Below are 25,709 nucleotides of genomic sequence, written 5' to 3'. Positions count from 1 at the left end.
TGGGGGAAATGCATGAACCATTGCTTTGCCTGGCTTGTTCATGTCACATTACGCAATGGTTTAGCCAGATGTCAAAATGCAGCCAGAGTCTCTGGACATGGCCTAGGCAGTCTTTCCTTCCACACATGCCAATAAGTAGATCTGGTAACACCAGTAGCAGGTGGCATGGGGGGGGGTGGCAGCACTCACCTGACCACTGGGTTGTTTCATGGCTGCTGCTTATCAGAAGGGAGAGGGAAAGGGAAAAGTGGTGGCAAAGTTGGCACATTGCAAATGGACTGGCACAGCCAATTCAGTGTGATTGCAGTACTGTATTTGCACTACTGTATTTATTTGCAGATGCATGCTAAATTATCTTACATTTTCTGAATACAGCATGCATTTCATCATCAGAACTAAGAAACAAATCAAAGATTTTTTAAAAATCAATTTATACACTACTTAAAGAAGATGGAGAACTTTTCTCAGGCTGAAGGCTGGATTACATCAATCATCCAGAGGTCACACTCCAGCGGGAAAAGTGCATGGCACAATAAATGTCTACCTACACAGGCCAGATTTCAACTGCACAAAAGCCAGAGGTTTATTTTTTACATATACAGGGCCATCTTACCCATAGGCACTAGGGGTGCGGGGCACCTGGGCACCAGGCTATCGGGGCGCCAGGCTGAGAGTCCGGGGCCAGAGAGTTGAGTCCGGGGAAGAGCCCACCCGTTGGTCGGAGCGCCACGGTGGGCTCTTCTGCTGCGGGCGGCTCTGCACTGCAGGTTTGGGGGTGACCGAGCCAGTGAGACCAGATGCAGCCAGCCGGCTCTACCCTCCTGCATGCCTGGGACTGAGTAACCTGGGGGGGGGGGCACCGGGTGGATCTTTGCACCATGGCGCTGCATTTGCTTAAGACAGCCCTGTACATATACCCCCTCCATCCTCTAACTAGCAAAGGAAGAGACATTGCTACAGTTCAAAGACACATTCCAGTCAGGCAAAACCACTTGAGACTGTAGAACACTATTGGTGAGGGGTGTGGCCTAAGGACAAGGGGTGGGGCCAAGGGAGTGTCCCAAGGGCCAGATAACAGTGGCACAATAGGATGCATTCAATCCCTGGAACATAGGTTACCCAACCAATTTAAAACACTAGGCTGATAGAAGGAGACTGTTCACAGCAGAATGTTCATTGGAATGCCATTCAGCCTTCCTCCCTTTTCATGGGACTAAACCAAGTTCTGCAGTATTCTTGGAGTACCTGATCAAATCCAAAGGCTGGTATTTATACCACATTCCCCACCGTGCCCAGCGCTCATATAACAGATGTCGATGATTCTGGGCTCCGTGAGTTTTGATGGGATGCCTGCTCTTGTGACTTCCCTGGAAGACAGATAGTGGAGGAGGGGGGGATTGTTATGTGCTTATACAAAAGAAAAAGGTTCTTATAAAGAAATTAAGAAAAATATTAAAACAACATTTCTAATGGAACAGGACAGTTGCTCCATGTATTACTAAACAATGCTGAACAGTACAGTCTTGAGCGTACTCTGCTCAAGCTGAGGTAATTATAAATATCTCCACAGAAGGAAAACATTATTTTGGAACAAAAACAGAGAGATCCTTCTGGAAGTGCTTTGTCTTGACAGCATAGAACTGAAGTACTTTCCAGCTGGAAGATACTGTCCATTATTAATGCAAGTATATGGTGCATTGCAGTGAGGATTCTAACCATGCTCAGCCCAACATCATCTCCAAAGCTTCCTGCTTGACTTGAAAGGTTGATTTGTCATGGAAGATGCAGGTATGGGACTTTGTGAGTGAAATTTGCCGTCCTACAGGCTGGTGCACTGGGCAGAACTTGACTGCAGTGAGTTGAAATAACATATTCCATTGTTTTATACTAATGTAGAACACCACTTAGGCCCTCTTCCAAGTATTGGGGTGCATAGAAATGTTGTTAATCAAAAAAATTAATATAGTAATATATAATAATATATGCACTATGCTACCTATGACTGGGGATGCAGGTGGCGCTGTGTGTTAAACCACAGAGCCCAGGACTTGCTTGTCAGAAGGTTGGCGGTTCGAATCCCTGCAACAGGGTGAGCTCCCGTTGCTCAGTCCCTGCTCCTGCCAACCTAGCACATCAAAGTGCAAATAGATAAATAGGTACCGCTCTGGCGTTTCCGTGCGCTGCTCTGGTTCGCCAGAAGCGGCTTAGTCATGCTGGCCACATGACCCAGAAGCTGTATGCCGGCTCCCTAGGCCAGTAAAGCGAGATGAGCGCCGCAACCCCAGAGTTGGTCATGGCTGGACCTAATGGTCAGGGGTCCCCTTTACCTTACCTATGACTATCTGCTTTCCAGGAAACAAAGTTCCTATTGCCTATGGCATGGACTAGAGAAACTTTTTTCAGCCAGAAGGCCACGTTCCCTTCTGGGCAAACTTACAGGAGTCAAAGGCAAAATCAGACAGAGCAATGAATTCAAATATCACCTTTGTACTGCAGGCTAGCTTCCACACATACACACAGTTCTCTTTATCCTCCATTCAAGAAAGCAAGAGTTTGAGAGCACATCCCAGCCAGGCAACAAACAAACAAGAAAACCTCAAGGAGAGTGCAAAGCAGAGCCAGGAGGGACTGTGCCTGGGATGGGTGCATGTCCTGGGGCTGGATAAAGGGGCTTGGAGGGCCATATGCAGCATCTGGACCTGAGGCTCCCCCTTGCTTGTGGGTGTTGTGCCTTAGGCTAGAACCTTGTGCTCATGAATAAACATGCATTGGATGGGTTGCATGCTATGCAACAAATGACATCTAGCGCAACAAAAAACTACACAACGAAGATTGAAGAAGGGGTCCTCAGAGAAGACTGACGGAGCGGAGAAACAGAAATACCTGAGAGCAAATTTACATTTCATTTGCAGACTGCAGGAGGTTAACACAAACTTAGAATAAACATACCATACTCAAAGCACTACTACTTAATCTACCTCGTGAGGTGGAAATGCAGCTTCATAAGTTCCGTTGTTGAGTAATCTGTTAATGCCTAGGGAATGAAGAAGAAGACAATAACACAACTTAGAAATCAGGTTCCTTAACACAAGTGCTAACATCCAAGTGCTGCTCCAAAATGTGGATTTTGTTAACGTTATTTCTGCATTACATTTGTGATATTTTTAGCTGGCTGTAAACCACATAGAGATTTTCTTTGAAATATGAAGTAGTATATAAATTTCCTTGTTAAGAATATTTTCTGGCTTTTGTTCATGTTGCCACACATGCCCAGCCCCCCCCCCATTTTTCTGTCTGCTTCTTCTTTTTTTCTAGATAGGTTCAGGGGCGGCGGAGGGGTGGCGGGGGCCCTGGGTGTCACCACTGAGGGGGTTGACAAAATGCCGGGTGGCACTCACAGCGGGGCCTGCAGCGTGCCTGAGCCATGCATCTCTCCTGGGAGTGACATGGTGGCTTGGGTGCCCACAGGCTCCGCGCTGCCCCAAACGGTCTGCCCCCCCCCAGCTGTAGGATGGCTGAGTGGGAGGAGGCCAACTCCTCAGAGGCCCCACAAAGTGTCCTGCCCCGGCTCGCCCCGCAGGCAGCTGGCCCCACCCCTGCAGGTGACTGGATGTGCCCTCATGGTTGGCTGGCCCCACCCCTGGGTGTAGGGCACACGTGCCACCCCTGGCGCCCGATTGGCTTCCACAGACACACACACACACACACACACACACACACAAACACACACACCAATCTTGATGCCATCACACAAAGGCCTCAAGTGGGCCTACTGCACTGTAATATCTTCAATGCACACTTGTGTATATGTTTCAGGTGTGTGTTTTTGCATCGTACAAAAAGGGAATCCTGATGTGACAGTGTGGTGGATTCCGTGTTCTTCTTTGGCTGGTTGCCAACAGGTCAATCCAGACAGATTTTTACATTTAAAAGTAAATGTCCAAGGTGTGGGGGGTTTTTTGTGAGGGGCAGGCTTGGGCTGCTCTGCTTGCCATGGCTTATTTCCCTGGCTCTGGCTAGCAGCAGCTCCGACTACCTCTTTTTTTGCTCTTCAAAATATGGCAACCCTAATTCTAGTTCTCCTTAACCTGAAACGATGAACCAATTCAAAAATCATTATATGCAAGGCTAATGGTGTTTCAAGTCCAGTCAGCAAGTTTCTCCAAGCAGATAAAAGCTCTTTGCTCTTCTGCTTCTCATCTGGTCATTTGCTAATATGGTTACTGTCAAAAGCTATGAGGCATGGATCAGTTTGCTGCTTGTTGGACTCAAGTCTGAGTTTCAAAGTCCTAGATTAAAAAGTGCTGCTCACAATAAACATGCAGCTCCTACACTGGGGCAGCGGATGCTGTCCTTTACATCCCCCAATGCTCACTTTATAAGGATCCCCACGGAACCCCCACAGCTTTAGTTGCAGGAGGAACTTTGTTTCCCCCAGTAAGTTGATATACTATTTCCAGTTTCATAATGAAAGTGATGTTGCTTGGTTTGTTTCTTTATTTGTGCTGGCATCTAGGAAAATAAGAACTTGTGGCACAACTGAACGTTTTGGGGGAGGTTTGTCCTCTGTTTTGTTATGGCTGATAAGCGAAACAACTACAGTCTTTGTGTCCCTAACTAAATACATTATTTGCATGCCTAATCAAAAATAAATTCCAAAATAATTATAGTGGGATGGCTATGAAGAAGACTGAGTGCAGGATGAGGAAATTAAAAGAACTGGATGTAGATACCTTGCACAAGTATACAGGTAAGGGCCTCTTCACAAGTGCAAAACACCTTTGGATTCAAGCCTTTATTAACAATCTTTGTCAAATTGACAACTATTGTTAGTTTTCTGTGAACTTCTAGGGTTGCCATACGTCTGGAAATTCCTGGACATACCTGGAATACGGCAGTTGGAAGCAGCATCTGGGCAGAAATCGGTAAAATGTCCGGGAAAATCTGGATGTGTGGCAACCCATGTTGGCAGTGTCTTTTTTTGCTGATTTTCCTTTAAAAAATAGCTGAATTTTGAATTTGTCCCCTCCTCCAAAGCTCAACAACTATTCGAAATATGGTAACCCTATATGAAGAATCTTAGGGATGCCTCTTCCTCCAGGAGGAATTCAAGTGAATTCCAAAGCTTTAGGTTTGTGTTTTAATGTTGATTAAGGGACTCTGCTGTCTTAGCACAACAAATCTGCTTTTTAGAAAGAATTAGGTTGGATCTAGACACATCAAAGAAGCTTTTCCATTTAAAGCATTGTAAATTTAAACAGGGAAAACAGGTAGAGAAAAACGGGACTGCACATCGCCATCTGGTGGCACAATGTTATATGGCACATAAAGGTAAAGGTAAAGGTACCCCTGCCCATACGGGCCAGTCTTGACAGACTCTGGGGTTGTGCGCCCATCTCACTTAAGAGGCCAGGGGCCAGCGCTGTCCGGAGACACTTCCGGGTCACGTGGCCAGCATGACATCGCTGCTCTGGCGAGCCAGAGCCGCACACGGAAACGCCGTTTACCTTCCCGCTGGTAAGCGGTCCCTATTTATCTACTTGCACCGGGAGGTGCTTTCGAACTGCTAGGTTGGCAGGCGCTGGGACCAAGCAGCGGGAGCGCACCCCGCCGCAGGGATTCGAACCGCCGACCTTTCGATCGGCAAGTCCTAGGCGCTGAGGCTTTAACCCACAGCGCCACCTGCGTCCTTATATGGCACATACAATGCATATAAATCACTTTTTCTTTACATGGTTTGGATAGTGATGGGGAAATGTATTGAAAAATACGGGATGACTGACAGACTAATTAATGGAAACGAATGTAAACACCGTGCAAGCAAATGAGAATGAATGCTTATTGTCCTGTAACAAACAAATCAGAAGAAATGTGCAATAAATGCTGGATATAATCTAACATCTGCGTAAGCATTGTGCAAGCATAATTGGACAAATGCTTAAGAAAATGGTCATCTGGAGGGTCCCCAGGTGAAAATTCCATGATGTCTTCTCCAACTGGATGTTATCTATATTTTAGTTTAGATATTCACTCAGTAATTTTGGCTGGCAGAGCATATGTTGCTAACAACAAGCAGTCTTAATACCCAAGTGGAATTATACCCATTTTTGATTTCCCATCTTCATACTTCGTTCTCTGCAGCATATGGTGTACTATTCTACTTCTCGTGGAGTTGCTGAAGAAACTGTCCTTGTTGTTTATTGTAAAACTGTTGAAGAGATAGTTGATGTTGATTAATTTTCAAAGCAACTGTCAAAATATCACCATACAATATATCTCACAACGAATGAAATAGCTCCACACATTAAATACAAGCATGGGTACCTGAGCCTTTGATTTTCTGCCATTCAAACGTCTGTCAGTAAACTTCCTTTGCCTTTTGGGTTCACCTGCTGTCCTGTTTCCACAGCAGTTGCCCTTACTAATATTACTCCCCAGCTAGGTTTCCCTTCTGCTGTTGCAGCATGCACTTCTTGTGCCAGAAACCTTTGCCTCCCTGGAATGGTTTGGATACCATACCTTTGCCTCCCTGGAATGGTTTGGATACCATATAGTCAGTGATGCCCTTTCCATCCCATGATTTTCAATGTGGTTCAGAACCTAAGCTTAGGCTGCAATCTTATACCCACTTACCTGGTATTAAGACCCACTGAATTCAGTGGGACTTACCAGTACTTCTGAATAGACACAATTAACATGTTTCTTAAAAAGGCCATGTATTAAGATCTTATTTATATCACTTGAATTGTTCAACTTGTAGTTCGGCCTAGTTAAATCAATACTGAAAAGCAAATCCATGAGTGTCAGGTGACTTCAAATGTTCAAGGATCTCATTGCCCCACTTAAAATGTGAGCAACTAAAACCTAAAACATTTTAATTTCTGCAAGTAGTGTAATTCAAGCAATCTTCAAGCTGGTTCTGAGACAATGGCCTTTTCGAATAAGCTTCCAAAACTTTATGTACACAAAACACTATAGGGTATTTTGCTGACCTGCTAATGTCCAATTGGATGGCCCTGCACCAGTGAGATTTCCCTCTTGGGTCATAAAATTCATGAATATGAGATTTATGGTTTTAATCAGGAACATTCAATTGTGATTCTGCTTTATGAAACAAAAATGTAGCACTTGTGATTCTGGCCCTTAGGATTTCAGAGTAGCTCATACATTTTGAATTTAGTATTGTTGCTCTGAGAATACTGCAAAATTACCCTGGAGAAAAGAAAGCCAGTCCAGGGGATGGCACTGGTGCCTGACCCTACATTGCTAAAGGCTTATCGCTAGAAGATATCACTGAATATAGATGACAGAATTTTTAGAATGTAAATACCATTCAGTTTTGACATCAGCCATCTGTTAATGATGATTGATGCTATGTCACCTGCTGCGGAAAAGTGAAATATTAATCAGGGTGCCTTATGAATATATACATATGGGTCCCCCACTTACTGATGTATGCGTGCGCGACTGAAGGGCGCCGTATAGCAATCTGTTTCTTCCAGGTCAGGAAGTGCTTCTTTGTCAAGTTTCATTGGATTTCTGGGCAACCAGCTCTTCAGTTCTCTCATATTCCTCTGCAAACTGGAACATTTGGGGGAAAATTACTTCAATCTCTTGCATGCATTTTGCCTAGAGATTTCGCTACATGCTACCCAGCAATGGGAGGGTTGTACTAGAATGGAAAACAAAGAAGATGAAGCCACGTTCTTTATAATGTCCTCCTCTTCAAAATGAAGAAAAATAGCTGCATAACCAGGGGATTAAAAAAAGTATTATAAGTGGCACTGCCAACACTAGGAACATAGGAAGCTGCCTTGTAGCAAGTCAGACCTTTGAGTCCATCTAACTCACTACTGTCTACACTGACTGGCAGTGGCTGTCCAGGGTTTCGGGCAGGAGTCTCTCCCAAACCTACCTAGATATGCTGGGGATTCAACATGAGATGCATGTGCTTGCAAGGCAAATGCTCTACCAGTGATGTGTGTTGCTTCCCCTTGCTCTGGTTGGGGGAAAATGGAATGGAATGGCCCACATGAATGGATTTAGAGAGGAGATAAGGAACCTCTTCCAGCCCCTGATGTTTTTTCCACTCACAATTCCCTTCTGTGCCAGTCAGCAAATTCAATGGTCAGAGAGTTTGGGAATTGTAGTCCAGCAATATCTGGAGGTTCAGAGCTCCCCACACATAACTCATGGGTTGCCATTTAGTCTGAGGTGAAATATACAATGAGGCCTCACAAATATAATAGCTGTGTTTCCCTTATACCTGTTCACTAAACATCCCGCTCCAACCTGTATTCGTAAGCTGCAATAGAATTAATATGTAGGGCCTGTGACAAAAACATTGTAGCATTTTACATTCTTTGACTCTATTTGGTTTGTTAGTGAGATGTCTCTCCACAAGACAGGACATTAGACTAGATCTATCTGGGCTCTTCTTATGGTATTTATTTGAATTATTTCTAGGCCACCTGTTGACCAAAGTCTCTCCTGGGTGGTTTACAAAAATCAATAAAATATACAAATGCAATGCATAAAACAATCTCCAAATATTGTTCTTCTGTTGAGGGCCAAATTACAGGCCTCTTGAAGTGTAATGAAGAGGAACCACAGGTTTGGCCTGCCCTTGTCACCACAGAGCTCCATCAGATGCCCTCATGTTCAGCTGTTGCTGCTGTTTCTGATGTGGAGATGCACTGTGGGTGTTGAAAGATAAGAGCATCTAGAACAGTGGCCCATCTAGTCCAGCATCTTATTCCAACAGTGGACAATCAGGAACCGATGGGAAACCTGCAAACATGACCTGAGCTCAAGCCCTCTCTCCTCCTGTGGTTTCCAGCAACTAGTATCCAAAAGCATTGCCATCTCTGACTGTGGAGGCAGAGCATAGCTATTGTGGTGAGTAGCCAGTAATAATCTTATTCTCCTTGAATCTGTCTAATTCTCTTTTAAAGCCATCCAAGTTAGTGGCCCTCACTGCCTCCTGTGGGAGTGATTTCCATAGTTTAATTATGTGCTACACAGAAAAGTCATTTCATCTGTCCTGACTCTTTCAACATTCAGTTTTATTGGACGCCCACAAGTTATGAGAGAGAGGCAGAAAAACTTTTCTCTACCCACTACCTCCATGTCATGCATAATTTCCTCTCTTACTCACCTTTTCTCAGAACTAAAAACTCTCAAAATGCTGCAACCTTTCCTCAGAGTTGCTTCAGCCCCTCAATCATTTGGGTAGCCTTTTTTCAACTCTACAGTACAGCCAGCCCACAACTTACAAACATTTAACTCCTGCACATTCAGCTTTATGCACTTGGAAAATAAAAAATAAAATAAAATAAAGGGGGGGCATTCAGGAAGAAAGATTTGGGTAATCCCACCTGCTATTGAACCCAATATGTTTGGACTACATGCAAATTTGGCTTTAGGTGTCATCTCCAGAATGCACCCCCCATGTAAGTTGCAGGCTTACTGTATGCTTTTTTGAGGTAAGGCAAAGGCCAGAACAGTACATGGTATTCCAAATGCAGTCACACAATTTGGCAGTTTTATTTCCCATTCCTTTCTAATGATCCCCAGCATAGAATTTGCCTTTTTCTCAGCTGCTGCACACTCTGTTGACATCTTGTTGAATGCTACTTTTTTGATGTAGGTTGCTTATTTTACAGTTTTGTTTTATTATCACATTTACTATTGCATTAGATTGTTATAAGATGTACATTTTTTGTTTCTTCAGCTTATAAACTGCCTTGAGTATTGTAAGATAGAAAGACGGTATAGAAATGAAAAATGATGGTGATGATGAACTTCATCAAGCTATCTTGTTCTTAGTCGCTGCAAGTTCAGACCCCATGACCATGTATGTGAAATTAAAATTTATTTATTTACTTTGCCCTGATGTGCAACACTATGCACTTGTTTACACTGAATTGCATTTCTGATCTAGTATCAGGAAAAAAGGGACGCGGGTGGCGCTGTGGGTAAAACCTCAGTGCCTAGGGCTTGCCGATCGCATGGTCGGCGGTTCGAATCCCCGCGGCTGGGTGAGCTCCCGCCTGCGGTCCCAGCTCCTGCCCACCTAGCAGTTCGAAAGCATCCTTAAGTGCAAGTAGATAAATAGGTACCGCTTTATAGCGGGAAGGTAAACGGTGTTTCCATGTGCTGCGCTGGTGCCGGCTCGCCAGAGCAGCTTCGTCACGCTGGCCACGTGACCCGGAAGTGTCTCCGGACAGTACTGGCCCCCGGCCTCTTAAGTGAGATGGGCGCACAACCCTAGAGTCGGACACGACTGGCCTGTACGGGCAGGGGTACCTTTACCTTTAACTTTATCAGGAAAAATGCATCCAAGATCAAAGTACTTGTTGCAGTCACCCAGCAGTGAGAACAATGTGCACAGAGTAAAGGGTGGGGAGAGGGGAGGGATCCATCTCTGTCAGGGAACATACGCACAGATACCTGCTTCTGCATATAACTTGCCCTCACTCTGTTGGTATTCAGTTCTGCAGTGTCTGAGTCTGCTGTTCGCTTGAACTCTAGACAGTGCTTTTTAACAGAATGGCTTATTCATCTTTATAAGGTATAACTGGCACATCAGTGCAACAAATAAACAGGTGACACTTCTTTGCTGTAATGGGCCATCACTCTTAATAAATTCACTGGGGGTAATGAAAGAAATAATTTCAAATAATGAGGAGTACACCCCAGAAGCACTGAACCAGGCAAAATTTCCATTTAAATACAAAAGGAATGCAATCTTTCACTAAAATTCAATATCGGGTCCTGAAAGTGATCTTATTTGCATTGGTATAAGATGCAATCTACATATCATTAAAATCTTTTCCAAACCCGTATAAGGCTACATTGCACCCATAGATATTATTGCTCTCTGCATTGCATTTCAGACATTATTGCTCATTGCACCGTATGTTTACTGGTAGACTTTATTTCATAGAATGATTCAGGTATGAATGAATGAATGAATTCAGTTTAACCAGAAGGTCATAGCCATCATTTATATATAAAGAAAACAAAACATAAGAGACCAAAACATCCAATACTGCATGTATTGAAAATAAATATGACCAAGATAATTGAAATGTGTAAATGGTAACCATAACAACACACTGCATTAATGATTTAACAAAATTAACTCTTGTTTTGTTTGCACTGCTGAAAACTGGGCTACAAAATTTCATTATTTGTTTAGAAAGAAATGCAATGTTCTGTTTTACAAAAAACTTAGAAACCTTATGCAGCAAATGGGACATAGATGTTCTTTGGAACATACTCAATTAATTGTCTTGAGCCTTTGCCACTGAGGCTGCAATTCTGCAGACATTTATAATGTCTTATTGAATTCAATTGAACTTGCTCCCAAGTAGACTGGGTTAACCCCATTGAACTCTGCAGGGCTTACCTCTGAGTAGACAACAGAATTTTACTGTTAGTTCTATTCAGTTATTTTTAATAGGAGTGCCATTTTTTGAAAGAATAAGGAATTACAGAGAGCTGATGAGAAAAAAGTATTGGCAGATTTATTTATTATATCACATGGTTGAATGATTCTGTTGTATGTACTATGGTCTCCCTTTAGTAGACTAATAATTAATATTGTTAAATCTTTACCCAAAATAGGGGGTCTTATCTCTCCACAGGCAATGGGGCAACAGAATGAAATGCTGTGGGGAGGAATCATGAGGGTTGCCTCACTTTGTCTAATGTTAGGGCCAGCCCTGGCTGTGCCTTCCATCTTAATGGCAGAGCCACCCACAACATTAGTTTTAACAATGGGGCGGATGGGTGTTCCCATGGGAAAGGGGCACCCTGTCTGTCCCTCTGTCTTCCCAAAGATATATTTCTTTGCCTTCAGGCAGTGGAAGTAGGAAATTACACTTCTTGAGTGCCTTCAAAGGATTTGCACACGTTTGCTTGCACCCAGCCCCATGCCCTTTTGTAGCAAATTTAGGGGTGCATGAGTTTGCATTGCCATAGAATACAGGGCAAAAAATATTAAAAGCCCTGCTAGGTTCACAAAGTTACATACATGCTTCTCTTGATCAAGGCCTGTATTCTCAGGTATCTTGAATAGACAGCGGCGTAAATGAAACAACACACATTAACTTAACTTATAAACAAGAAGATTAGGGTGGGGTTTTTTTTATAAACAGAGCAATAGCAAAGTTAACATTTAAAATTAAATTAAAATTAAAAATTCTCATCAAATCCCTCTTCCCAGCTTTCACACCTGACTATTTAATGTATCAGTATTCATGCCTTTGCCAGCCACCACGGTTGAATCTTGTAAAGCACAGCTATTTTAGTCAAATTTGCAGTGAAAGTACAAGTTTTTATTCATTTATTTATTTTTACATTCATGGCTCACTCTTCCTCCCAAAGCAGCCCAGGGCAACAAAAACTGCATATATATATATATATATATATATATATATATATATATATATTTCTTTTTTAAAATGAAGTTAACATTTTAATAATGACATGCAAATGAGTACAAAAGGACACATGATAGGAAATGGTTGCATAATGTAAGTGAGTGGAATATGTTCCTGGTGTATAACATTCAGTATAAGAGGCTACTCATGTCAAATTAGGGATGTGGGTGGCGCTGTGGTCTAAACCACTGAACCTCTTGGGCTTGCTGATCAGAAGGTCGGCAGTTTGAATCCCCACAACGGGGTTAGCTCCTGTTGCTCGGTCCCAGCTCCTGCCAACCTAGCAGTTTGAAAGCATGCCAAAAAGTTCAAATAAGTACTGCTCCAGCAGGAAGTAAACAGCGTTTCCGTGCACTGCTCAGGGTCCTTTACCTTTTTTTAAAATGTCAAATTAGTCACTTTTAAGTCACTTCTCACATTTGCGTTTTAAAGTCAGGGTGCAATTTTTGCAAGTAGGATGTGTGTTACATATACAAATATCAGATGAGAATACCAATATTCACAACCTGAAGGGACGACCTTCCTAAACTCACTGACTAGAGATATAGTAAGAAAATAAGAAACAGCCCTGTGAGGGCAGAGGGTTGGTCCTGTTAGATATAATAGGAAAGAACCACAAGCATAGGCAAATCTTTACTGCCTCCCAAGATATCACAAGGAAAGCCCAATCGCCCATGCAGACTGATTTCACTAGTTTATGGCTAAAGTAATAAGATGGTTGTATGGAACACACATTCCAGATCAGCTGTAGTGAGCAGTAGGCTTCCACCATCCCCAAAAGCTGGTGGACATCTTTTCACTTGGTAAACAGTTCATGAATGTTGCCACAACAGTTAAGTCACATGAACTGGCCGTAAGATGAAACAAGGATACCTGGATTCTCTGGTGTGAAAGTGGTGGAAGGTTGGTTTCAAATTTGGTTGGCTTCTTTATGGTTAAGCCAATTTGGATTATCACTTCACAACGGTCTGTACAGGTTCACCTCAGGGCCAGGCTAGCCACACAACCAGCAGCCATTTTTGTCAAGATAAATTTGACACCACAAGATGCGGTAAGGACTTAACTTCATGGTGGGTAGGACTATCATTGGCTACTTAGGTATGATTACTATATGGTTCCTCCAAGATAAGAGATCTTGTGCCTCTGAATAGTAGTTTCTGGGGGTTATAAGCAGGAGAGTGGTTGGCCACGGTGACTGCAAAATACTGGACTAAGTAGGCCTTTGGTCTGATTCAGCAGGGCTTTTCTTATGTTCTAAAGTATGCTTCAGAAGTATTTATGCAAATTTATGCAAATATGCCAAATGGATTAATAGACTAAAACCTGTATGATTAACCAACCTTCTTTAATTGATCAGCCCTATTAATTTCACCCGGTGTTTACCTCTTACTTTTCCTTGACTGAGTTTAATATTGCCTCAATCCTTTTCTCCACAGAATATATTTTTTTAAAAAATGAATGTGAAAGCTTAAAATTCAGAAAGGGTAGCTTGAATATTTCAAAGGGGGCCAGGCCCCATGTGGCTGTGGCTCTGGAAATGAGAAAGGTCAAGGAGAATTTCATCTGACTGTGATTATCCTTTGGGAGTTCTGCCTCACACTGAGAATCAAGAGCTTTATAGAACAATGTTAACAAAAAGAAGCCACCAGCACACTTAGGCATTGTGATTTCATTACCTGTAAATTTGCCACCAGACAGCTCCATAGGAAACAAGCTAAACCATAATCAAGGTAAGTAATAGTTGTTAATACAACAGGAATATATCTCCATGTCTGGATGTTTGGAATGGATGGGGGAAACCCTATTACAATTCACATACCATACAAAGCAAACTATATTTTTATGTATCTATGCATATATTTGTAATGTATTTGATGCAAAGCAGGCATGTGCATGACTGGGGAGAGGAGATAAGCAGTTGTAAATTTACACAATAAAATATTTCAGCATGTTGCTATTGAATATTCAGATCTGGAGGATGATTTATCTAAAGATGTCTTGGGCTAATTGAGAAACAGACATCCAGGAAGGCTGCAGAGTGCAAAGCACCAGTAAGATGATTTCCAGAATGAAAGGAATGCTACTCACCTCAAAATTATGTAACCATTCATGAGAATTATGTAACCTGCAACCATACACAAGAATTTCACCCAATGTTTCCTGTGCCTTTGATCTTTTTGAATGCAATATCTTTTCTCATTAATCGATGGAAAATAGGAAGCACACACACAAAGAGAATTTTTCAGCACAGCACTAAACTCCATGTTTTGTGTACAGAAAAAGGTTCTTAGGCAGCAGGACTAAGAAAGATGGTGGGTTGGATCCTGAGAGCCATGGGCAGAAGGAAGCATCCTCTCCTTCCCCTGTTGAGCTTTCTGGAGAGTTGAGGCTCCTTCTTGAATGGTGTGGGAAGGGAAGGGGGCTGCTGGGGGAGGGATGAACTGGCCAAAATTGGATGGAGACATATTGCATGAGTGCTGCTCTGTTCACACCCAGTGTTTCCTCACAATTTTGGGGATCCCTGGGGAGGCTTTTCTGTCAGCATAGAGGGCTTCAGGGGTGTGTGTGTGTGTATTTGTGTGTGTGTGTGTGTGTGTGTGTGTGTGTACAGGAAAGTAATCTGCAAGATTCTGCACCATTCTCAGGATCTGACTCCATGATAGTGTCAAAATAGAGGGTTCCCAAAATCTCTTTCAGAGTCTTGGATGCCACCATCTTTTTGTAAGAATAATCACACTCCACCTTTTTTTCCTTTTTTTTTGTTTTTTAAAGCAACACCACCACATACACAAACAGCCAAGGTCTACTGCTGCCATTAACTTGTTTAAGGTCCTCTGTAATAAATTTACAACTGCTAGGATGGATTGGTTTTAAGCAGGGTGACTATCTGGCAAAATGAAAAGCTACATATCACCCACCAACCTGCCCATGGTTTTGCTCCTCCAGTCAGTGTAATAACATTTTTTCCTGTAAGAATAGCAGAAAAAATCTGAGAACAGTTGCATACAAAGGAGAAGGAAGAAGACTTAGGAAATAGACAATAGTGTTTTGTCACAAGCAGCTTTACAAAATAAAGGTGCAACAAATCACAGTTCCAAAGGCAATCAAATATCTTTAAAACCATTAACTTGGAAAACCTTGGCTAAAATTATAGTACATATCAATAGTATAGTTAGCTACTTTAAAGATTTAACATGCACTAAGAAGTTACAGCTTCAGAAAGCTCAGAGACTATGGATCTTTCCCCATTCATTTGCACACTGATTTCTTAATGTTATTGTCATTATATCAGCTGATATTTTGCACACAACTGTGGACAGCAGATGGCTGTATGAAGGAACTGGAATGGATTGCTTTTCTATTTCAATATTTTTTTGCTACCCTTAAATGACTACAGTAATGCCTGAGTTTGTTTTTTGTTTTTTTGTTTTTAAAAAGTCATGCAATTATCTCTGCAATTTTCACTGAGGATATATATATATAGAGAGAGAGAGAGAGAGGAAGAGAGAAAGCTATTCATGAGGCACACTGTAAACACAAACTTCATAGTTTCTTCGTAATATTGGAATTCTGCCTTATTATTAATATTATTATTAATTATTAATATTATTATATTATATTATATTATATTATTATTATATTATTATTATTATATTATATTATAATTATTATAATTATTATTATAATAATTATTATTATTAATAGCTTTCTTTATACGCCCCCCCCCCCCCCGCATAGGATGGAAGGATGGACAAAGTGTAGCAGAATTCAAACCATAGATTTTATTTAGACCAAATCACACTTAAAAATAAGCACTTACAAAAATGACAGGTGGATTTCATCCAATATGTTTTTCATAGAATAAACTGATTGAAATTAATGACTAACTTCAGCCAATTAATTGAAGTTGGTCTTATCTGAGTACAACCAAGTTGGATAGCCTAATATGTATTTTTAATTTAATTATGTTTTAACTGGGGGCTTTTAAAACTTTTTATTTTGTGCGATTTTATACTGTTTTGCTGTGGTATTGATTCTTTATTATGTCGATCAGTTATTTTCTATTTGGATTTCATTGCTTGCTACCTTATGTGGCTTTTTTAAAAAAAATCTAAAGATGGAATATAAATGTAACAGGCAGAGGGACGGTGAATCATATAAGAGTATATGGAACTCAGAACTGAAGAAAGGACAATTTATCCATTTTACCATGTCTGGGCTCTCATCTAACTTAAACTCTGTGGTCAGACCAGCTGCCAGTGCTGAAGACTGATGCCCTAGTCTGTGAGACCCATCTCTGCACAGCAGAGCTGAAAAGGGGGGGGGGCGGTGTTGTACATTTGGAAGGAAGAGACAGTACTACCTCTTCCTATCTTTCTTTTTGTCATCCTATGAGCCATTTATCAGCCAAGAACAGCAACTCAATCGTGCAACACTCTTCCCCAGAAATAAGCAGCTTTAATGGCAAGTGAAGCAAGGCAGACCATCTCTTCTTGACAAATAACATCTGCTCAGTTTAATTTAATCTGTATCCCAGTTCCCATCCTTCCTACAGAGAGTTCTCCAGTTTAGCTTGCAAAAGGCACTTGCATCTGTGCCATTTGCTGGCTTGGTCCATTGGACCAGGCTATCAAATTAGAGATAAGGAGATGGGCAAGGGCAACTAGCAATTCAGGTGGCCTGCAGCTGTCTGAACAATCTCAAGCTGACTTGGAAACCTGTTGCTTCTCAGCTCTGCTCCTGAATGAACTCCTTCCCTATCCCTGCTGGCGTAATGGCCATGGAAGCTGTCACACGAGTGGTGTAGAAAGAGGTGTGTGGTGGATGCAGTCTGCCCCGGGTGTCATCACTGAGAGGGGTGACAAAATGGCAAAAATATGAGGGGTTTTTTTTTAAAAAATGGGGGGGGCCCTCAATAAACTTTTTAGTTCAGTCAACAAACAACAAAACGCAGCTGGCACTGGGCGCCACACTGCAGGGGCCGGCACTTACCGTGGGGCCTGCAGCATGCCTGAGCCACACATCTCTCCTGGGAGTGATGTGGTGGCTTGGGCAGCTGCAGGCTCCACGCTGCCTGAAATGGCAGCATGGGGCTTGTGTCTGCCCACCGCCTCTCCCTCAGCTGCCCGACAGCTGAGGGGGAGGCGGCAGAGAGGCTTTGCACAGTGCACCCTGACCTGGTTTGCCCTGCCCCCATGGGGGCTCACTCTGCTCCCAGGTGCAGGGTGTGTGTGCCACCCAGGGCACCCGAGCAGCTAGCTACGCCGTTGTATCATACACAGTATTTTCCTTCTCAGATCCTATACTGATGTGAAGAAGGAGCTGAAGAAGCCATTCTGCAGGCACAACCGCTGTGTCACACTGTTATCTTCTCCCCCTGGCAATGTCCACACATCTGTCTGATGTGGGGAGGCCTTTGTGTGTAGCGTTCTATATGTGTAAGCTGCTGTATTGTTTTGAATTCTGAGTGTACAGGGAATTCAGATTGCATATAAGTCCATCTGCATAGGCCCTCATTCTTCAGCTGCTCAAGGCATGGATGTTAAGGAGTTGGGCCAGGAAATCAGGTGTGGGGGCGGCAGCATATCTTCAGCCCCTTCACATGAATAGGATAATGCTGGTCTGAATCATGGTTGCACAGATATAGTCACCAAAGGCTTTTGATGCACAAAGGTGGGAATAGCAGAAGGTTGGAAGAAAATAGGAGGGAAAAAGGAGGAAGGAAGAAGAAGCAGAAGCAGGCAACTGTAGCAAGATCAACAGCAAGGAGGGAGAATCAGAAGTAGCAGGAAGTCATTGTTCTAACCTGATTTAAATGCAGCATTTTTATATTGTTGTAATGTGCCTTGGAATCTTATGGTGGATATGTTGGAAATCCATTAGCACAAACAAATAAACAAATCTCCCTACAGCTAATAGTCTCTTTGACGCTGTCAGGGACTCAGCGGGAGCGCAGGGAGGAGAGGAGATGGAGAGCGAGGGGGAGCAATCCGAGGGCAGCGTAGGAGAATATGACAGCAGCCCGATGGATTCCATGAGCCTCTCCAGCGAGTCGGAGGATTCGCAGAGGGGGGCGCCGATGGGCAGGGCAAGGGGCGACCCGGGGGGGACGCCCCAGAAGCGGGGGGCCAGCGGGGACTCCCAGAGCAGCAGTTGCAAATCAGGACCAGCTTCCCCACCAGAGCGTAGTGGGGGGGAGGAGTCCCAGGTGTCAGAGCCCACATATGCACCACCAGCGAGAGAAGATGAGTCAGGGTGGACCACGCCTCCATCGGAGAGCGAGTTAACGGTTAAGAGGAAAGTTGCAGGCTGGGCGCACGCGCCAAGTTCAAAGGTACAGGCGAGCGGCGCAGAAGGTAGCCCGGATAGGGAACCAGGTCCTAAAGCCCGCCGGAAGGAGGGGCAAGAATCGTCAGGGTCAGCGTCAGAGGAGTCCAGGAAGGATGAGACCCTAGCGGGCAGGAGGGCCCAGAGGAGAAAGGAATTTAGGAAGAGGTGGAGCAAAGCGAGAGTCTTAAACTGGTGTGGAGGGGGAGGAGACTCAGACAGGACTTCGCCGGTCTAAGGTCGGGACGTAGAGCTGCACGCTGCGGCTTTAAAATGGAGACTGAATCTCAATAAAGACTTTTGTACATAACTACAGCCTAGCGTTGGTCCTCTGTGAGCTGGGACCTGGAGGCAGCTCTGACAGTAAGTCCTGTCTCAAATTTCAAAGAACCTCGCAACGTGAGAGGACGCAGCGAGGGGCGAAGATTGGTGCTTCGCGAGCTCACAAAAGCAGCACAAGATGACTACAGAAGAACGACTGGCAGCTTTGCAAGAAGCCGTGGTACAACTTAACGCAGAAATACGAGCGGCAAGGAGGAGAGAAGAGGAATCAGATGCTGTCTGCAAGGATCTGCAAAACAGGTTGGAAATGTTGACTAAACAGGGGCCACCGGCAGCCAAATCAGAAGGGATCGGGCTCGGGAAGAGAGGGGGGAGCCTGGTGTCGCATTTCGATGGGAGTCTGCAGCAATATCCTAACTTCAGAGCAGACGTAGTTTTTGCGCTAAAGTTGCTGGAGAAGGACTTTAGAGATGAGCAGGAGAAAGTAGGCTTCATACTAACGCATCTCCATGGAGAAGCTAAAGCGTGGTTGCGCAATCTGTGGAGAGATAATGATCCAGCCCTCCAAAACGCAAAAGCCTTCATTAAGGCGATGGACGATTGTTTTTTATCGGAGATAGATGTAGATGTCGCTAGAAAAGAGATTCACGGTCTGAAACAAGGCAGAGCCACTGTAAGGCAATATCATTCCCGCTTTTTTGCATTGGTCAACGCGCTGGGATGGGAAAAGGACTCAGCGTCCGTCAGGGACCTGTTCTGGGAGGGGCTCAACGGGGCTGTGAAAGACGAAATCGCAAGGGGGGAGAGGCCACGGAGCACTCAAGAAGTGGTCCAGAAGGCGTTGACGATTGGTGTGCGGCTGGAAGAACGTCCCTGGAGCAAAGATGAAGGGCGTTGGGGACGCACGCCAGCAAGGGCACCTCCTTTCTTCCCCAGAGACTCAGCGCGCGCTCAATCCACGCCTCCACTGGGAGGGGGAGAGGAGCCGATGGAGATAGGTGGTGCCAAGGCTCAGTCAGCGACCAGAGCCCTCACACCAGGAGCAGCCAAGGTGAAGCCTCCTAGAGGGAACAGGAAGTGTTACATCTGCGAAAGTGCTCAGCATATGGCAAAAGAGTGCCCCCAGAGGCTCCACAAGCACAATGCAGCCTCAGCAAAAGTAACAGAAGCAGCTCAGCAGAGGGAACCGCAGCAGGGAAACGACGAAGTCTGGCTGGAAGCAGAGCCGCTGGGGCCCAGCCAGACGAATCAGTGAAGCAGTCCCCAGGAATCTTACAGCCCACAGACCCCCTCCCGCCCAAACCAGTGGTGCAGCTCACCGCAACACTCCAGCTTCCCAATGGGCTCACCATGGAAGTGCCTATTACCATTGACTCTGGTAGCAATGCAGACTTTATGGGGGTGGATTTCATCAAGCAACATAGCATAGCGCTCCTGCCTGCCACGATGCCCCTGAAAGTAGTGACAGTCGATGGAAGAGAATTGCTGGGGGGACAGGTGGTACAGCAAACGCCGCCAATGGTGATGCGCATTGGAAATCACCGCGAAGTCATCAGCTTCAACGTCACCCAACTGTCAGACACGCCCATAGTGTTGGGCATGAGCTGGTTGGACAGGCACAGCCCGGCATTGGCATGGTACCAGCGTAAATTGACCTTCTGCTCCTCCTACTGCGCAGAACATTGCATCATGACTAACCAGGAGGACGAGGGGCAAGAGGATGACCCACAGCTACAACTGGGCATGCTGCAAGCTGTACCCGACAAGTACAAGGCGTTTTTGGAGGTCTTCTGCGAGAAGGAAGCGGACAAGCTGCCTCCCCACAGACCCTACGACTGCAAGATTGACCTCCTGCCGGGGGCAACGCTGCCGACCGGAAAACTGTACTCCATGTCTGAAGACGAACTGCAAGAGCTCAGGGAGTTCATAGATCACAATTTGAAGCGGGGATTCATCCGAGAATCCAAAGCAGTGGGGGGCAGTCCTGTTTTCTTTGTGAAGAAAAAAGACACGCCCCAGAAGAGGCTTGTAGTTGATTTCAGAATTTTAAATTCGAAAACCAAGCCCACGGCTTTCCCGATGCCCAAGATCGACGACTTGCTCGCGACGGTGAGGAAGGGACGCATCTTCACCAAGCTGGATCTACGAGGGGCGTACAATCTTATACGCATGCGGGAGGGCGACGAGTGGAAGACGGCCATGTTCACGCCCTTGGGCACCTATGAGTATAGGGTTATGCCTTTCGGTTTACAAAATGGCTCCCACTGCTTCCAAGCCTTCATGCATCACGTGTTAGCGGGGCTCCTCTACAAGAAGTGCGTCTGCTTCCTGGACGACATTCTGATCTTCTCGGAATCGCAGGAGGCTCACGAGAGAGATGTCAAGGAAGTCCTGCAAAGACTACGGGAGCACAGGCTTTACGCCAAGCTGGAGAAATGCCAGTTCGACATGACGGAGGTGGATTTCCTGGGCTACAAGCTGTCCGACAAGGGAATCGCCATGGACAGCGCCAAGGTACGATCAGTACTGGACTGGAAGAGCCCGCGCAATCGGAAGGAGGTCCAGAGGTTTGTCGGCTTTGCTAACTTTTATCGCAAGTTCATCAAGGGTTTCGCTATGCAGACGGCGGCCATCACGGACACCCTCAGCTCCAAGAAGAAGAAGTTCATCTGGACGGACCAGGCGGAGCAGTCCTTTCAGAAACTCAAGCGTCTTTTCGCTTCCGAGGAACAACTGCTGCATGTGAACCCCAGCAAGCCCATGAGGGTGGAGACGGATGCCTCCGACAGAGCCGTGGGGGCAGTCCTGTTGCAGCGAGACCCGCAAGGGGATTGGAGGCCGTGTGCTTTCTACTCCAGGAAGCTCAGCAAGTCGGAGCAGAACTACACCATCTGGGACAGAGAGTTGCTGGCCATTCATGCAGCCTTCAAGGCGTGGCGGCACTTCCTCATCGGAGCCAAACACACGGTGCAAGTTCGCACGGACCATAAGAACCTGGAGTACTGGCGCACGGCGCGGTTCCTGAACCAGAGACACATCCGCTGGGCGGAGTTCTTTGCGGATTTCGACTTCAGGATAGAATATATCCCCGGAGACAACAACGTCATGGCTGATGCGCTATCCAGGAAGCCGCAGTATCTGGAGGAAGCAGCACCGGTAGCGGCCAAACACATTTTCGCACCCAAGGCGTGGGCATGCGCTTCTGCCACAATAGACCTGGAAGCGATACGGCGCGAGCTGCGAACAGATTCCTTCGCGCGCTCCAAGATGGAGGAGGTGCGCAGCGGCACGGCAAAGGACAACGAGTTCCAGATACGCGACGGACTGCTCCTCCGCAAGGGGGCCATCTACGTACCGGGAGATGAACTCCGCGCGACAGTACTGCAACAGCTACACGACGCACCCAGCGCCGGACATTTCGGCAAGGAAAAGACAGTGGAATTAGTAGCCAGAGACTTTTGGTGGCCCAAGATGCGGGGAGAAGTCGCGGAATACGTCACGAGGTGCGACACCTGCCAAAGGGCCAAGCCAGTACACAGACCGCCGGCGGGACTGTTAGAACCGCTACAGACCCCGTCCGAACCGTGGGAGAGGGTAGCCTTGGACTTTGTCACTGACCTGCCCAGCTCGAGGGGCAAAACAGCAGTACTCGTGGTAGTCGACATGTTCACCAAGATGGCGCACTTCATTCCTTGCGCGAAGGTGGCCACAGCGGAACAGACAGCCAAGCTGTTCATAGACCACGTGTTCAAGGTACACGGCCTGCCACGGTCTATCCTGTCTGACAGGGGGCGCCAGTTCATCTCGAGTTTCTGGCGGAAGCTGATGGGGATCCTGAACGTCAAGGTCAACCTAGCGTCGGCAAGACACCCGCAGACCAACGGACAAGCGGAGAGGGTCAACGCCGTCATGCAGCAGTACCTGAGATGTTACGCCAACCAGCAGCCCTCGACCTGGGTGGACTATCTGCCCCTGGCCGAGTTTGCCTACAACAACACACAACACGTGTCCACGGGGGTGACACCGTTTTTTGCCAACCACGGGCGACATCCCAGGACCTTCCCGGGCTTAGAGAAAGAGGGGGAGGGGGAGCCACAGGGAGCAGAGGCATTGGCAGAGGAGTTACAGGAGGTCCATGAACAGCTCCGTAGACAGTTAGACCTAGCAAAACACGTATACAAGATGCAAGCAGACAAACACAGAAGAGTGGGGGAGGACATACGGGTAGGGGACTGGGTCTGGTTAGCGGCCCAGGCAGTGCCGGCCAGATCCTTAGCTAAGAAGAAGCTAGGACACAAGCAGTTGGGCCCTTACCTAGTCGAGGCACAGATCAACCCAGTGGCTTTCCGTTTGACACTACCGGAGGGTTCCAGAACGCACCCGGTCTTTCATAGATCGGTGCTAACGCCCTACAAGGCACCTCACAGGTTTCAGGAGCCAGGAACAGCTCCCAGTCCGCTTAGAGATGCACCCATGACAGGGGGGTCGCCGAGGGAGGGGCCACTCAACGAGGTGACGGAGATTTTGGACTCGAGATGGGGGGAAGAGGGAGTCGAATATCTCATCGCAAGGGAAGGTGCCCCGGCCAGCGCCAACAGCTGGGTGCCGTACTATGCAGTGGAGGAGCACTACCTCAAAGACGAGTTCCACGCACTCTTCCCACACAGGCCCATGCCGGAGGATTATTTTGACGAATATCTTTTCACCCCCACACTCTCAGCCAGTACGTTTCAGGGGTTCTCCTCGGTTGAGGAGACGGTTCCAGAGACTACCTCACCGGAGGGGTCGGTCTCAGACTTGGGTGCGGAGCGCTCTTATTGGTGGGACACTCAACCCGAGGAGGAGTGGCGCAGGAGACTGCTCAGAGGGCCCTGGCACGCAGACTACCCAGAGGAAATGGGGGAACAAGGGGGCATGGACGGGTTGGGGGAGGATCCTGGTTTTGAGCACACCGGCAATGAGATGGAAGCGGAGGAGAGCGACGTCGATGTACCCGTCACGGCCTGGCAGCATGCCAGGGGTGAAGACCGGTATCCGGCATGCACCCCCACAGCATTGGAGCACCCGGAACCCACGCCAGAAGAGGGGGAGGGGGGAAGGGGGGGCTTCGAGGGGGGGGTGGATGTCAGGGACTCAGCGGGAGCGCAGGGAGGAGAGGAGATGGAGAGCGAGGGGGAGCAATCCGAGGGCAGCGTAGGAGAATATGACAGCAGCCCGATGGATTCCATGAGCCTCTCCAGCGAGTCGGAGGATTCGCAGAGGGGGGCGCCGATGGGCAGGGCAAGGGGCGACCTGGGGGGGACGCCCCAGAAGCGGGGGGCCAGCGGGGACTCCCAGAGCAGCAGTTGCAAATCAGGACCAGCTTCCCCACCAGAGCGTAGTGGGGGGGAGGAGTCCCAGGTGTCAGAGCCCACATATGCACCACCAGCGAGAGAAGATGAGTCAGGGTGGACCACGCCTCCATCGGAGAGCGAGTTAACGGTTAAGAGGAAAGTTGCAGGCTGGGCGCGCGCGCCAAGTTCAAAGGTACAGGCGAGCGGCGCAGAAGGTAGCCCGGATAGGGAACCAGGTCCTAAAGCCCGCCGGAAGGAGGGGCAAGAATCGTCAGGGTCAGCATCAGAGGAGTCCAGGAAGGATGAGACCCTAGCGGGCAGGAGGGCCCAGAGGAGAAAGGAATTTAGGAAGAGGTGGAGCAAAGCGAGAGTCTTAAACTGGTGTGGAGGGGGAGGAGACTCAGACAGGACTTCGCCGGTCTAAGGTCGGGACGTAGAGCTGCACGCTGCGGCTTTAAAATGGAGACTGAATCTCAATAAAGACTTTTGTACATAACTACAGCCTAGCGTTGGTCCTCTGTGAGCGGGGACCTGGAGGCAGCTCTGACAGACGCAAAGGCAACAAGTTGTTGTATTGTAAATGTCTAGTTTTCCATATGAGTCCTTTGTAAGAAGAAAAATAGCTACATGTTGGGAAATTCGCAGATAACACCATAGCACGGTCTTCATTTTGACTGCTGTCCTAAGGGGTGTTCAGATCACCCCCTCTGTGCAGACATCTAAGATGTGAAAGGGACGGTAGACCATGCCTGATAGCCTTGTTCCTGACATCCTGCACCCTGAGGGCAGCACCTCCAATGACCGTGCATTCAGGCTGACATTTGAAAGTGGATTGGGATTCTTGACTGTGTATAGGAGCCGACATGGATGAATCCTCCCAGGAGGTCAGAGTGGTGCACAGTTTCAAAACACCCTGGGAGAAAGACTAATCCAAGGTCTCACAGTGAGTTGCACAGGCTCTTAAGCGCGGACAGCTTTTAAAGCATAAAAGCTGCTGGATTAGTCACCAAAGTGTTACTTTTTGTGCTCTTCCATATGCATGAAACAGCTCACATTGTACTAAAAGTTCCTCGTAGATCAAAGCAGGAAAGACTTCTAAGAGCAAGTCCTGCATTCAAACACTTTCATTGTGAGTTTCCTTGTTTTACTTTTGTTCCCATTCTCCCATTGCTGAAGTAAATATGATAAAAATACCAAATTGCTTACAGGATTGCTGACGACCATTGCTGAAAATGATTTGCTGTCTTTTTTGAACTGATGGCTCATTTTCTGACAATTGGTCTAATCCATAACCCATTCAGTTCTGGAAGAATCACAC

General features: G+C 46.3%; 1 protein-coding gene and 1 long non-coding RNA gene across 6 annotated transcripts in view; one reads left to right on the top strand and one right to left on the bottom strand.

Moving 5' to 3' along the window:
* LOC307216712 overlaps positions 1-25,709 on the top strand; it is a 427,955-nt gene that overhangs the window by 232,771 nt on the left and 169,475 nt on the right. The gene's annotated exons all lie outside the window — the stretch shown is intronic.
* ANO3 (anoctamin 3) overlaps positions 1-25,709 on the bottom strand; it is a 241,881-nt gene that overhangs the window by 52,531 nt on the left and 163,641 nt on the right. For 4 of the 5 annotated variants that reach the window (XM_079963900.1, XM_079963902.1, XM_079963903.1 and 1 more), the window contains 5 exons: positions 15,372-15,416; positions 7,450-7,581; positions 6,102-6,208; positions 2,979-3,034; positions 1,246-1,367 (listed from right to left, as the gene is read on the bottom strand). In XM_079963900.1, the coding sequence (XP_079820026.1) occupies positions 1,246-1,367; positions 2,979-3,034; positions 6,102-6,208; positions 7,450-7,581; positions 15,372-15,416 (462 nt within the window). The remainder of the gene's footprint in view (positions 1-1,245; positions 1,368-2,978; positions 3,035-6,101; positions 6,209-7,449; positions 7,582-15,371; positions 15,417-25,709) is intronic. The other variant, XM_079963901.1, reaches the window with a different exon arrangement.

Source organism: Podarcis cretensis, assembly GCF_951804945.1.
Source record: "Podarcis cretensis genome assembly, chromosome: 1".
In the NCBI taxonomy this organism is placed as follows: Eukaryota; Metazoa; Chordata; class Lepidosauria; order Squamata; family Lacertidae; genus Podarcis; species Podarcis cretensis.
This window is presented reverse-complemented; position numbering and strand designations above follow the sequence as displayed.